The sequence below is a fragment of the Triturus cristatus genome, chromosome 9 (assembly GCF_964204655.1).
Source record: "Triturus cristatus chromosome 9, aTriCri1.1, whole genome shotgun sequence".
Lineage (NCBI taxonomy): Eukaryota > Metazoa > Chordata > Amphibia > Caudata > Salamandridae > Triturus > Triturus cristatus.
In genome coordinates, this window is record NC_140592.1 from 1,040,427,845 (window position 1) to 1,040,442,005 (window position 14,161).

General features: G+C 41.6%; 1 protein-coding gene across 1 annotated transcript in view; it reads right to left on the minus strand.

Moving 5' to 3' along the window:
* Positions 1-14,161, minus strand: part of KNL1 (kinetochore scaffold 1) — a 598,022-nt gene that overhangs the window by 402,368 nt on the left and 181,493 nt on the right. Inside the window, exon 10 of the mRNA XM_085626857.1 lies at positions 1,250-8,155. Coding sequence (XP_085482983.1) covers positions 1,250-8,155 — 6,906 coding nt within the window. The remainder of the gene's footprint in view (positions 1-1,249; positions 8,156-14,161) is intronic.

Sequence of the window (14,161 nt, forward strand, 5' to 3'; positions counted from 1 at the left end):
GGCACATAACGATCTCGTGGTTTCACCCTGAGACCACCAGGTACTTAGAAAAATTTCACGCGTGCGATGGGTTTGTGCCTTCAATGTTATGTGGGTTTGTAGGTTAATCCCAGAATAGAGCTTGTTGAGTACAAGGAATAGAATACTCTGTTGAAGTGGTCATTTCTTCTTTATTCAAGAAAATATTTTATGAGACGTGAAGAACAGCCGACGCGTGTTTGGCCCAACGTCCAAGCAGGCCAGGGCTTTCTCAAGGCAAACAATCTCTTGCTCAATGCTTCTCAGGTAGTCTCATATAGCTGAGCTGGATGGGCAGGTCGCGGTGCACATGGCGAAATAACTGCGGTCCAATATCATGGACTACACCTGCCTGAATGATAGGCAAGTGTTCTGTTGCACCCCTGCAAATCCCTGGAATGGGGGGGGGGGGGAGAGATGGTGAAACTGCTATATCATGCCCCATCCGTCAGCATAGCCAATACTATTAAGAAATGAGCCGGGTATGGTACACAAGTATTGTCAATTTTGCTTAAATTTAAGTTTTCGTACAATGTAAAAAGGAACATATGCTTTGGTAGTGGTCTTTGGGCACTAATATTTTAGAGTTAAATATGTTCATATAATTTTCCACACAGAACAAAATAATAAAAAGGAAAATCGTCAATTCTTGAGAAAGGGTCCATTCCCACCAAATAATTCCATGCACCCCTTTTAACTATCTTCCATTTTCTACCTCTCCTACTACAGCACGAAGTCAAGATCTCATGACCCAAAAGACCCATGCGCTAACACCAATACACAGAAAAATGTGTCAAGCAAAAGTTGCTAGAGCGATAAATTAATGATTAAATGAAATCTGTTTTGAACTTCAGTTTTGATAGGCATACATGGATTTCAAATAGTAAAATAATTGGTACGATCTATCTTATTAAACAAACCTCCGAGAAGCCACAAAGGTTCGTTGACCTCAAGCTGTCAAAGAAGGGCACTCAATACTGTTATAACTACTAAGTAAACCAACAATTACATTTTGTCCATGGCATGGGACTTTGTGCATTAGGTTTGAGACCAGGTCTAATGGCCTTGGCAGGGGCAGAAGCAAGCACAAACCGAAGGAGTCTAAACATTACTACCTATGCTATCTCTACTGATTCTTCTGCAAAAGGTCCACAAACTCAACACAATACAGTTTTGCATGTCAACGGGTTAACAGAAGTTGCACTGATATATAATTCACGCCAACACTCACCTGTTTTTCAGTTGAATCACAAATCCATTCAAATTCATTTTTGCTTTTCTTTTCTTTCTGAAATTCCTCTTGTTCAGCAGACTCCAATATTCTTTTCTGACCACTGCAGGGTTTTATTGGTCCAGAAATAGACTCAGCAAGACCATGAAGGGCTTCCATTTCACACAGCTCTTCCCAAGCTCCTTCTGGAACCTCATAATTCATTAAGTGATTAGGCTCTCCCTCTTCAAGGCAAGGGGGAAGCACTTCTTCAACAATTAAAGGCGATGTACAGTTCGGACCATCTTTGGAAGAGGGATTTACTGTTTTCATTGCAGAGTCAGAAACCAAAGGAATGCATTTTTTAATTGGCTCATCAGAAACAGAAGCAATGGGTTTTCTTTTGTTGGGCAGTTTGGGTAAAAAAATTCCGAGAGGCAACCTTTTTAGTTTATATTCAACATTCTTCCTTGAATGTTCTGTTGTGTTATTTATGGCGGCTGTCGAGCCTCTAGCTTCAAAATGTTTATGTTCTAGCTCTTCTGAATTTAATGATCTTATGGGGTCCTCCCGAACTGGCGAGGACATAGGCAGCTGTTTAATGAGGTGAGATACAGGAGCAGTATGGCAAGCATTCTGAACTTCGGATTCTCTTCTCAGTCTTTCAAGCTTCGATTGAATATCTGCAAGGCTGACCCGCCTTGATTTCTTTTCTCTCGGCACCTTCTCAACCACTGTAAACAAGGGATTGTTTTCGGCAGAAAGGATAGCAAGCGGTAGAGACTGAGGTGTTTGCTGTATTGGATCAGTAACATTGTGAATCTCTGTAGTTTTAACTTGCTCCTCATCAGTGACTTCTGAAATTGATCCTGTATGAACACCACCATCTAAATGGTCACATTTTGTATCATGTGCTTTATTGGCGTTCGCGCCCTCCACCACAATCGTAGTCTTTTCCATTGAAATTCTACCAAATTCATCATTTTGAACTGCATGAGGTATAATGGCACTATTGTTTAAGTTTATGAACTCAGAAGGAGCGCCATAGACAACAACAGAAGTGGCATTCACGTTAGGAGGGCAACTGAGGTGTAATGCTGACTCAGAATTTGGTATAACTTGTCCCCGTAATGATGCTGCATCAATATTTTCATTGTCCAATTGCATTTCTTCTTGTTTCTTCAACTCTGAAGAAAAGGATTTCTCACAAACCGGTAGAACATCTTTCTGTGTACCCATTAAATCATCATCGTTACCACCACCAATTACCACAGATTTGCTCCCAGACCCCTTTGCTGAAGATACATCATGATCAGTAGATTCTACATTAACCAGGAACCTTGATACAGAGTTGTTGGAAGCAAGACTAGGGGCAGCATTATTCTGAATGTTTTGATTGGAAGAAAATGAAGGCTGCTCACTTTGTGTACAAGATTCAACCACTGCAATATTTTTTTCTCCCAAAATGATTGCTTCTCTTAGATCAGCAAGCTTTGACACTTTGTGTGCAAAGGGAGCTAAACTTTCAATTTTGCCGGTGAGGCAAAGTGTTCTATCAACATGACCATCTGCTTCCTTAAAATGTTGTGTGAAATTGTAACTGTTTTCTTCGATATGAGGATATACATATGCCTTTGCTGCATTTGGAATGATATTACTTTTCAAAGCTATACTTGATTCCCAGTCACCATCTCCTACTGTGCTTAGTTTGGTAAAGTTTGTCATTTCCATGTCACTGAGGTCACCAAAACCAATGGTTTGACCATCTGAAGATGAATTTAAATTCTTCAACTTTTCAAGGTTTTTGGTATAATTATCAACTGCTTGACGTTGTCCTACATGGGGGTCAAGGGGCTTGTCAATGTTTGTAGTCACAGAATAAGCTTTGCTTATATTTTCTTCAGCATATGACCTAATTTGTTCTACAGGTATTTGAGCATGAGGATCTACATTAATAAAAACTGTATGATTTTTGTCAATTTCCATTTCCAGATTCCACTTCAAAGTTGAGCTGACGGATGTGTTGTTCAGAGGCAGTGAAGTTCTCAACTTTGACAGCGTTTTAGTATTTTCATATGGGTGTCCATAGTGCTTTCTCAATCGACTACCATCTGCAACATCATTGAAACCTTTTGTCAATGTCATATCTTCACTTAGGAAACATGTGTTATCATTTGTTAGCAGAATGGCGGGATGAGATTCATAGCTTGGCTCAAGAGCTTTCTTTTCTAGAAGATCAATGTGATGTGTGGATAAATTCAGTTTACTCTCATTCACTCCCTTGCACCCTGGGATGCTTTTGCAATTCTGATCAATACTTAAAGTGTGATAACTTGTAACATCCATAGTGTCATCAGCTGAAAAGACAATTGATCTCTCAATTGGCAAAGGTATTTGAAGGTTTCTTGTTCTTGAGATCTCAGAGGACAGACCAGATGAAGTATTTATGATTTTAACAGATTTAACACCTACTTGGCTGTTGGAGATATCCATCTCCTCAGCTTCTATAGTTCCAGAATTTGGAGTTACCTCTTTCTGTATTTTGACTTTTTCTACGACAACAGATTGACATTTACTAATATCCATGTGTGTGTCCTCAGAGTCTATATGCAAGCCATCAGTTCCAGAACTCCGATTTATCTGCATTTGCGTAGTGACCTTTCCAGTGGTAACAGTTTGGCATTTGGCAAATTCCATGTCCATGTCCTCAACCCCAGTTGTTAAACCTTCAGTGGCAGAACTCAGGTTTACATTTTCATTTTTCTGTCTGTAGTCATTTTCTATTGCAACAATATGGCCTCTGGTAACATCCATCTCAATTTCAAGCATCTCAGTCAAACCCTCATGACCAATTTTTATTGGAACAGGTGTATCTTCAATCAAACTATGTAAAGGTCTACTAAATCCAAGTTTATCAGATTCATAGTTTTGGGTAGATTTAGTATCCAGATATATCCCAGAGGCTGCACTGGTGCAATCTTGATTAACTGTATCGTGCACTTCTGCAGGAACCCTTCTATTTTTTACTATTAATCCCATATATTCTACGTTACCAGACATTCCACTGTTCTGAACTTCACCAAAAACAGGATGGCTTTTTGCCATATCTACCGCTTGTTCCTTTAATTCAGGAGATGTAGGGCAGTTGTGGAGAATTTGTGACTTGATGAGAATTGATGACGACATAACATTGCCTGACCTTGGGTCATGGCTTCCTGTTCCTTTAATAGAAGAGTCAGGACTCACCGATTCAGGTACCTTCATGTCTTCCTGTAAGTAAACAGTTTTGTCAGCTGGAAACTGGTAAAGCAGCGAGTCTCTGTGAGACTTTTCATATTTGGTGCTTTTTACATCAAAGGTATAGTTTTCGGTTGAACCATGCTCCGTTCGATTAGTAACACAACTTTCTGGAACTTCCACACATTTCTCATATTTAGGCATGAACTGGAACATTTGGGTAGCACTTTTAGATTTCACAATATTATGCTGATCAACAACTACTGTATGGCTTTTTGTCATGCTAATCCCATCATCTGGAGAGGAGACAGATCTTTCCAGTCTTAATGTTTCATTCGCACAGTGGATGTCAGTGGCTCCAATGTTTTTATCATTGATTGTAGCAGTGTGAGTCCTGGTCATTTCCATTTCATCAATGAATGGATATAAAACGGGATCACCATCACCAGACAGGCAGATATTGTTTTCTGATGGCCCTTCTATAGGAGTATTTTTAGCAGGGTTTGTCATGGCTGAATTTAATTCATGTACACTTATTTGACTCACTGCATTCTTTGAGGGCTCTTTTAAACATATGCGGTCATCTTTGGGAATACAACTTTTAGCGGTGGCTGCAGTGCGAGATCTAGTTATATTCAATAAATCTTTTTCTTTAAAAATACTGGGTACATTGCATCTTTTCTCTGTGATTAAATGGTGTGCAATGGGTGATTCAGCAGCTGCGTCACTTTTTGGGATTTTAGCCAAATCCTTTTCAACACGGACCACATTAGGGTTTGACAGATTTAAATCTAGGTTTTCCTGTTCAGAAAAGACTGTATTCTTGACAAGTGACAGAGATCGCCTAAGCATTTCCCTTTGACTAGTTGTTTGTAGAACAGTGGACTTATCTAGCTCCATTTCCTCTGCAAAAGGATGCCATGACATAACTGCAGGTCGTATGCTCTCTACAATACTTTTATCCCCGTGCTTTTCTACATTACATTCTAATTTGTTATTTACAGACGATTCAATGTTAGGATGATCAAAACAATAAGTATGACTTTCAGTTATGTTCATGTCTTCAGTGAAATTACAAGTAGGAGAACTTGGTCTAAAATCAAGAGGCCAACATTTTTGGGGAAGTGCTCCAATTTCCTTAGAGGGACGATAATTTTGTATGTTGGCATTAATGCTGGTATTAAGAGCTTCTGTATGGTCCCGGACATCATCTGAGAAACCCACTGTTTTGTCAGATGGCATTTCTATAGTTGGATGACTACCACGGTTAGTGCAATGGCCATTTTTTGTCTGAGAAATACTACCCTTTGAAGCCAGTCTGATTTCAAATGCGGTTTCTTTAACACCTTCAGCAGATGTGTCATGGTTTGATATGGACTGGAATGTCTCTATATTTATCTGAAATTGCCCATCAATGTTTCCTCCCAAAGTCGTCGTATGGTTTTTGGTAATTTCCATGTCATCGTCTAGAAAGCAACCAGTGGCCAATCTCTCTGTAATTAATGTATCATTGCTGGCTGTTCGTAAATTACTACTATTCACAGCAGTCCGATTCTTTGCCATCTCCATGTATTTATTGAAGTCAGCTAGTACAATGGTTTTATCCCCAGGGAAAGGCATTTTAGGATGCGTGGAAGAGGTTTGTTTAGGAGTTTGTACGCTTTTGGGGTCCCAATTAGTCAGCTCTTGAACATCAGCACATTCTAGCTGAACAGTATGGATTTGTGTTACATCTATATCTTCCTTAATTAAAACAGTTTCTTCCCCAGAGCCACAATTTGAGAAAAGTGATTGAAGTGCTGGGTCAGTACCATTTGGCAGACCAGAACTGGGGTTCTGTAAATTATCAACAACTTTTTTTCCAGAGTCTTCCAATGTTTCTTTCTGGACAGAGCCCATCACTTGATGGGCATGTGTTGGGATGCTGGCATTTGGAAAACGAGCCACACTTGCGGCCATTTCATGGCCACTATGGCCACTGACCAAACCTGTACTGTGCAATACAAAAGACTTCGATTCAGTAGAATTCACAGGAGGCAAAACAGCTAGAATGTTCTCAGTGTGGCACTGTGTAAAATCTAATGCACAGTCTTCATTTTGAAAAGCACTTGTAACATTGGTGCTTTCCTGTTGAGGAGACTGGTGAGAATCTATCAAACCACCATCTGTGTTTAAATCTTCTGGACTATTTTTTAAGTCCATTTGCTGTGACCTTTCAGCTGTTTTAGAACACTGACTATCTATAAGAACAGGGAGTCTTTTTCTTGCATCCATGGAGTCCGGATCACCAACAGGTTTGCCAAAAGAGGATAAGCTGTTAAATTTAGTTAAAGTTTCAAACCTTTTAGAAAAGCGATTTATTTCTAAATCCTTCAATTCAACCACAGAACTGACATTTTCAGTGAGATCCATGTCTTCACAGGGGTGACCTACTGTTTTTTTCTGTAGCTCATTATGACTTGGTGCAATCTCAGCAACATTTCTTGCAAAAGTAAGTTGTATTGCATCTTTTCTGGCACTAGATAATTGAACAGCACCAGAGTGCCGTCCAAGGCCTGGCATTTCAAAAGTGGCAATGTGACTTTTTGTAACATCCTTATCTGCTAAAAGGCTATCAGCATTTTCAGAAGGAAATAAAGGTTTTCTTGACCTTGCAGTGTTTTCATTGTAGGAGGGTGGACTATCTGCAGGTTGCACACAGGTAATTCCAATTGTAACATTTTTTGTCATGTCCATATCCTGCTCAGTTTCAACAGAGATCATAGTTTGCTCTCCTGGAAAAAATGTGCCTGATGTTGCAGGATGTGTTGGAAACAGTGGCAACTCTTTATTTGAGGGAGTTAGTTCATTATTCGGGTTGATCTGAACAGTATGACAGCTGGTGAGATCCATCTCATCTTCACACACCAAAGTTTTATTTTCAAAAGCAAAATCTCCATCTTGTACGGAACTCTTGCGATTATTTTGAGGATAATTGAACTGGTTTTCTAATCCACAATTTATCATTGGAGTACTCTTTGAAATATTATTTTTCAGTTTCAGATTTGAATGAAGAGTTTCACGTCCCTGTTCATTTCTGCTGTGAGGAATTTTTACATCACCAACAAAAACAATTTTTTTTTCAACATCCAAAGGCTTTTGAACAGCATCTTTAGGAAACAGAGCCTCCAAATTACGAGAGCGGGATTTGGTTAAATCTGCGGCTTCATCTTTATACATTTGAGATTGGTCTGCACCCCGATATGTATGAGAGAATCTATGCCGGTTTGAAGCATTAAATGAAGCAGTATATTTACTTGCATGAAAATCAATATCAGAACCCAAAATATTTTCCTTGTCTTCACCAGTCAAATCACAAGTTGACCCAGGGGCTGATTTTAGACTTGCCAGGAATTTATCAACACTTATTTTGTTTTCAAAGCTGCTGCTGTTTTTCGGCTGAACATTAAAAAATTGTGTTTCAGTATCCTGAGATTGTGCAACTGAAGTAAACTCTTGATTGCTTTGGGAAGCCTTGCTTGAACTTAAACTAACCAAGAAAGAAGTGAAATCAACTTTGCACGTCTTTTCATCAGTGTCTGGATTCTCAAAAAGATTCCCAGATATCAGTATGGTATTATTCGTAGTCATATCCATGTCACAATCATCAGAAAAGAAGAGTGTCTTATTTCCATAGGTTTTATCATAGTCCTTAAATTGAAAGAAAAGAGAAAAATAAAAAAAATGTTTTAATGGCGAACAGGTAAAAGAAACAACACATGTATATCAATGCATTACAATCACATTCTATATTCACACCACTTGTAATTTTCAAATAGACAACACTATATTTTTGAACGTGCATAGGTGCAGTCGGATCCAGCTAAGATCATTGAAGCGGATGCACCTCAAACTCCGTTCAATACGAGGCCACGCACGTTCATGTTGTACAATATGGACTGAACTCACAATGAAATTCAAGCTATCAGTGCAGAGCTTCACACGCACAATATGTTCAATTGCTCATTTGCACAAATTTTTATCTAAATCCAGTTAATTTTGCATGTGTCGCTCTGGTACTATCTCACACAGCACTTGACAATTATATAATGAGATGTGTAGCTGTACAGATTTTTGGAATTGATTTATCTATGTTTGCACTATCTTTGCTTTGTACCAGGAATTTTAACTGACTTAATTGTCTGAATCAACTATTATACATATTTTCAGAGATTTACGGATAATTTGGAAACCTTTTCACAGATGAGGAAGTATACTGGATACATTAATGTCAGTATCCCAACTAACATTAAAGATTACCAACAGCATTTCCTCGAAAAACATGTTGTGGAAGGCTAAGAATAGATGACCTAAACAACGACAAGAAAATCTGGTTAAGGTAATTCCGACCAGACAGAGTCAAATCTTGTTTTTCATAGCCTATAGATCCGTATGATTTCCAGAAAAACCAGGACAAAGCCAGTAACCTGTAAGGTCTTCCAGTTGAAGATATGCAAAAAAATTACAGGGATTCTTAAAGACATGCTCTTCTGATACTATGAGAAACTCAGTCTACAAACAATGGCAAGTTTTACAGAGGATATAGAACGTTTAGACTCCTGCTTGATATCCTACAGGAGAAGTCTCAACACTAAATTAAAGTCACATATTTATAAGGAAACCCAGCGAAATAGTGTCTTGAACACTTGTCGTACAAACTGTAAAATACACATCTAATTCTTTACCAGAAATAACTGAAAATCAACTAGTCTACACAGAACAAAAATAAGTGCTCGAATTTACTAACTCTGGTACACAAGAGTGACCCTAGACATTTTCTAATACAGCACAATTGGGAATCGCATGACAGGTGACAAGAGTTTGGAATATTTACCTTATGTAGAATTTTTTCAGACAATTGAAGAAAATAAATGCTGTATACAACAATAGCCCTACGATGGACGCTGAATAGTGAACAATGCAAAACTGGTTAAAGAACAAGATTTAGGTTTGCTGAGCATAGGTAGCGAGTTGGCACATACCAACTCTGCTTTGCAAGAGATTGTTTGGAGACTATACATTTATGACTTTGAAAACCAAGATCAGTAGTAGGCATAGAGGCCGGATTTGTGCCGATAACTAGAGGCTTAGTGCCAGCATAACGAGGTAGGAGTGCTTGTGTGGGTGACTAAAGGGTTTATGTATTGAAATTTAGAACATTGTCCAACAAAGTAAAAGGATAAGGGGTAAACCAACTTGTATGAAGTTACAGTAGTCAAGGACATGGGAGGAGATCAGCGTCCTGTATGAAAAGCAATATTTGAATGCATTTTCTAAAAGTTCAGTACGTGAAATGTTGCCGCCGAGACAATGAGTGTTTTCATTTTCCCATACAAGTTTCAATGTATGTCCAAGTTTCTTGCAGAGGATGCTTGGATCATGATGTCCGGGGTACAAAAAGTATCTCTGCTCTGTTGCGACTTAAGGATCCTACCCAGGCATGACATTACAGAATCATAAGGTGCTACCCCAGCCTAGTGACGCTCATTTCTTGATCTTTTTCCTCACCTTTGGAGACAGGGATGACGCAAGCAGATTAACAGAAGTTGCAGAGTACCAACACTAACCTGGGATCCTAATAAAGGTACATGGCCGGTCATAGAATGTGGAGGCTGGCAGGAGGAGTGAGAAATCTGCAGGTAGAGAGTACCCACAAGAGAGATTTTAAAAGTATTTAACTTGTTATTCTAATGGATACTTCTATCTGCAGATTTCTGAACCCTGGAAACGATAACTGCAAGGTTGTGGTCATAGGAAATGGTCCAACCAATAAGCCTTGCAACACAGATATGATAAATGGGCGTCCCTACGGACTTCAGTCAAGATGGTTATGAAAATTGTGGAGGGAAGGGAAGTCGGATCTGCTATCGCGTGTAGGTTCTAGCAGGAGGTTATTTTTTGGGAACAAGGAAATAATAACATCTCTGGACTATCTTGGTCTCTGGAACCAGCTTAATGGCCCCTTCATCAAAACAACCAGAATCTCCTACTGCAGAACGCAAGCCTGGTTGTATGAGGTGACTGAATAAATTGGGGGATAGCAGGGGGCAAGTACTGGAAGGGAGCGACTTAGGTTGAAACTCTCCCCTTTGATGGATTTCCAGCATGTCAAGTGACGGGACAGCCTCCTCCCTCTCATAGGTCACAAGTGTTCAGTCAGGGACAGACTGAAGCAGTTTGGTAGGTGTGGGGAAAAAGAGGAGGGGGGTGATAACAGGCGCTGTTGAAAAGGCAAACCTCATGAGTATCCCCTGAAGTTGCAGCTGTTCTGGTGAACTGATGTGCAGGGGAAGCCAGTTCCAAGAATTGGGACATGGCTAAACCCACCATTAGGCATTCAGGGTAGCTTTGGCACAAAAAGGTGAGTTCTGTTGAAGGGCATGTCCATAAGGTATGCCTAGACACTTAGAGAACCCACTGGAGAATAACCATGTGCGACAGCAAATGGCGATGGGGAGCCCGTGAACTGTGGAACCAAATGCACTGTCTCCAAGCCAGAGCATAAGATTTGTTCTGCCGCATACTGTATCATAAACCACTTCTGTACCCCAGTGTCCCGGTAGACAGAAATAGTCTGGTAGACTCTAGAGACTCCGGTCTATGGATGAGACAGATTTTGCTCTTATTAAGTAGAGTGAGCTAGACAGAGAACCAAACATGAAAAGGTTGCACTGAGTTCATTGAAGTGAGCCTTCCAACAATGCCATAGTGTGTCAGCTGTGACTGAGTTGCGAACGGGGCATGCACTCACTATTGAAAGTTTTGAGCCAAAGATGAAAGGATTTGTTTGGGATCGGATTGGTTTTGCAGCCCTTGGTCTCAATGATCCACCAGATGAAAGTGCAGGGAACTCATGTGGAGCTTGGCAGAGTTATCTATGATGCCTGCATGCCTTTGACCAGACAATGAACTGCAGGCTGTGCTCAGATGGGCGACTGCCTAGGGTGAAACTATGGCAAGGGACAGACATGGGGAGAGAGGGGGGCTGTCACCCTCTGGGACACCTATATCCTTAGATTACAGGACAGATTAGATGCCCCAACTTAATCACCAGTATAGCCCAAGAAACCTCTAGCTCTATGTACCTCCTAGGGTGTCTGACGGGGCACCACAACCGGGGACCTGCCAGTCTGGAATTCTGCTACTCCCCCAGACACACATTATTCTTCGCTTCTGGATGCTTGCTTTGCAGACAGAATGGAGGGTGCACCTTTACAAAGGATGGCACGTGGATGCTGCCTAAAACTGCCCCCCCATGATATCCTACTTTTTGTTACCGTGAGAGTTGCCACACAAGGCTCTCTTACACACACAACCCCCACCCACCCCGGTCCCAATTTGCTTGCAGTTGTTGTTACCCTGTATAATTATTATTATTGCAAAATGCATATGTATTGACGGCAGTCTAGAGAATGTATAGACCCAGCCCACCCCCACAATTATGGGGATAATACCGACGCTAGGGAATGTGACCTAAACACCCCATTTTCTTCTCTATATTGCTCTGAAAGGTTATGATGCGTGTATGTGATCATCTTCCTTTTCATGTGACAATACAAAAGCTTTTTTTTTTGCCAATAATCATTGATTACGAATGTGTTAACATTAGAAAGTGCCGATAGAGATTTAAAAATAAAAAAGTCTGTTGTCCAGGAAACCTCAGTGAAATACACCATTTTTTGGGGAAAGGAACCTTCTTGAAGAGCAGCTATAAGTATTTGCGATAGTTCACCAAAACCCAAGTCCGAACAGCTTCCTGACGGTCACAACAAAACCAGACTCGGTTTCATAAAAGCAGTGTTAAAGAAGGAAACTATAATTCAGGGAGGGTTAGCAATGAACCTTCTGCAGACACACAAAGCCTGCCAACAATGCAAGGATCTTGACATACACCAGAGTGCAGAATTGAAATCAAATAACGTACCATGTAGCCATTACGTCCTGGCACTGACCTGCTGGGGAAGTGCTGGCACTCCCCCTTTGGGCCACCCCCCCTACATGCCCCCAATGGGGATGGAAGCGCAAGTGCTTCCGCTGACCCCCCCAACCCGCCCTCGGATGATGATGATGGGCCGACATCATCATAGGCTGCCGGGACGCGCTGGAAGACATTCAGGGGGTGGAGAGGGGGCTATTTTGCAGAAAACAGACACAGGGGGAAAGGAAAGTTTTTCCTTCCCCCCCTGTGCCCGTTTCTAATGGATTCCTGTTCCACGATCGCGGGTGAGGCCCGCGATATTGGAGCAGGAAGGTCTAGTGGATGGATGTTTTGTTTTGTTGGGGGAGCAACCCAGAGGGCATTTGTATCTGTTTCAGCACCCCCTGGGGGCTGATTCGGCAGTTTTAGGCCGTTCAGCCTGCCTGGGAGGGAGCAGAAACCCACTAGGCACCATGAATTTCTTATTTGGCATTCTGGGAGCTGCCCCTTGGGCAAGGGTCACTACAGAGGGGTATGGGGCGATGTTTTTCGTTGTCCGCGTTTCAGCTGATTTGGCTTATAACCCAGAAGGGGGGAAGGGGGGGGGGGGAGAAACCCACTAGGCACCAGGGATATTACTTTTGAGCATTTTGGGAGCAACCAACCCCTTGGGCAAGGGTCGCTCCCATGGGGGTGATAATTTTATCTCTGTTTCGTCTACCCACACCTGCGGAGGCTGAGGCTGCAGTTGTTAGGCCAATCAGGGGGGGGCAAAAGCCGACTAGGCACCAGGGATTTTGTGTGCATTTTGGGAGCGACCCCTTGGGCAAGGGTTGCTCCCATGGGGGGAGATGTTTCCCTCCACCCACCCCAAAATCCCCCCCCCCCCCCTTTCCCTCCGGGGCTAGATCAGTCATTTTTCCTGCTGATCTATCCACCGGAGGGGGGGGGGAGCCTCTAGACCATCAGGGATTTTTTTTTAATGTATGCATATAGAAATGTTTAGGCGATGAAGGATTGAATGAACAAACAGAGTTTTATATAGCACACAGCTACTCAACAAGAGTATCCTGGCGCTGACGGAGCGAAAGGCAGGACTCAGACCAACTAATTTTTTAAAAGCCAAGTTTTTTAATGTTTATTAATAATTGCTAAGTCAGTGGAGGGTCTCGGCATAGCAGGCAATCTGTTCCATGCAGGAGTATAATAGCGATTAATGCGCTAATTGAGGTAACTGGCTCCACTGCCAAGCAGGGCTTTGAAAATTATCTCTAGGGCTTTAAACTTGATCCTTCCTTCATTCACAGCCAGTGTTGGGTCTTGAGGATGGAAGCCATATGAGATCTAGGTTTGGGTCTAAGGATTCCCCTCACCGCAGCATTTTGCACTACTTGCAGGCGCTGGATAAGATAGCCGGGTAGTCCCAGGTACAGGCTAATAGCATAATCCAGTCTGGACGTTATCAGGGCCTGGTATCTAGTGGCAGGAGTAGAAAACTTTTCTTTAGCATGTGCAGTATTCCAAAACAGGAACCAATAAAAGCTTGGACCTGGAACCTCATTGAAAGGGTGCTATCAATACAGATGCCCAGATTTTTAACAGTGGATTGTGCTAGGCGGGAGGGGGGTGGGGGGGTAACTCCTCCGACCATCAAGTGCTCCAGTTACTCACTACCAGATGGCTAAAAAAAACAATCTTGGATTTGTCTGGATTACATTTCAACTGGGTCACTTTGAGCC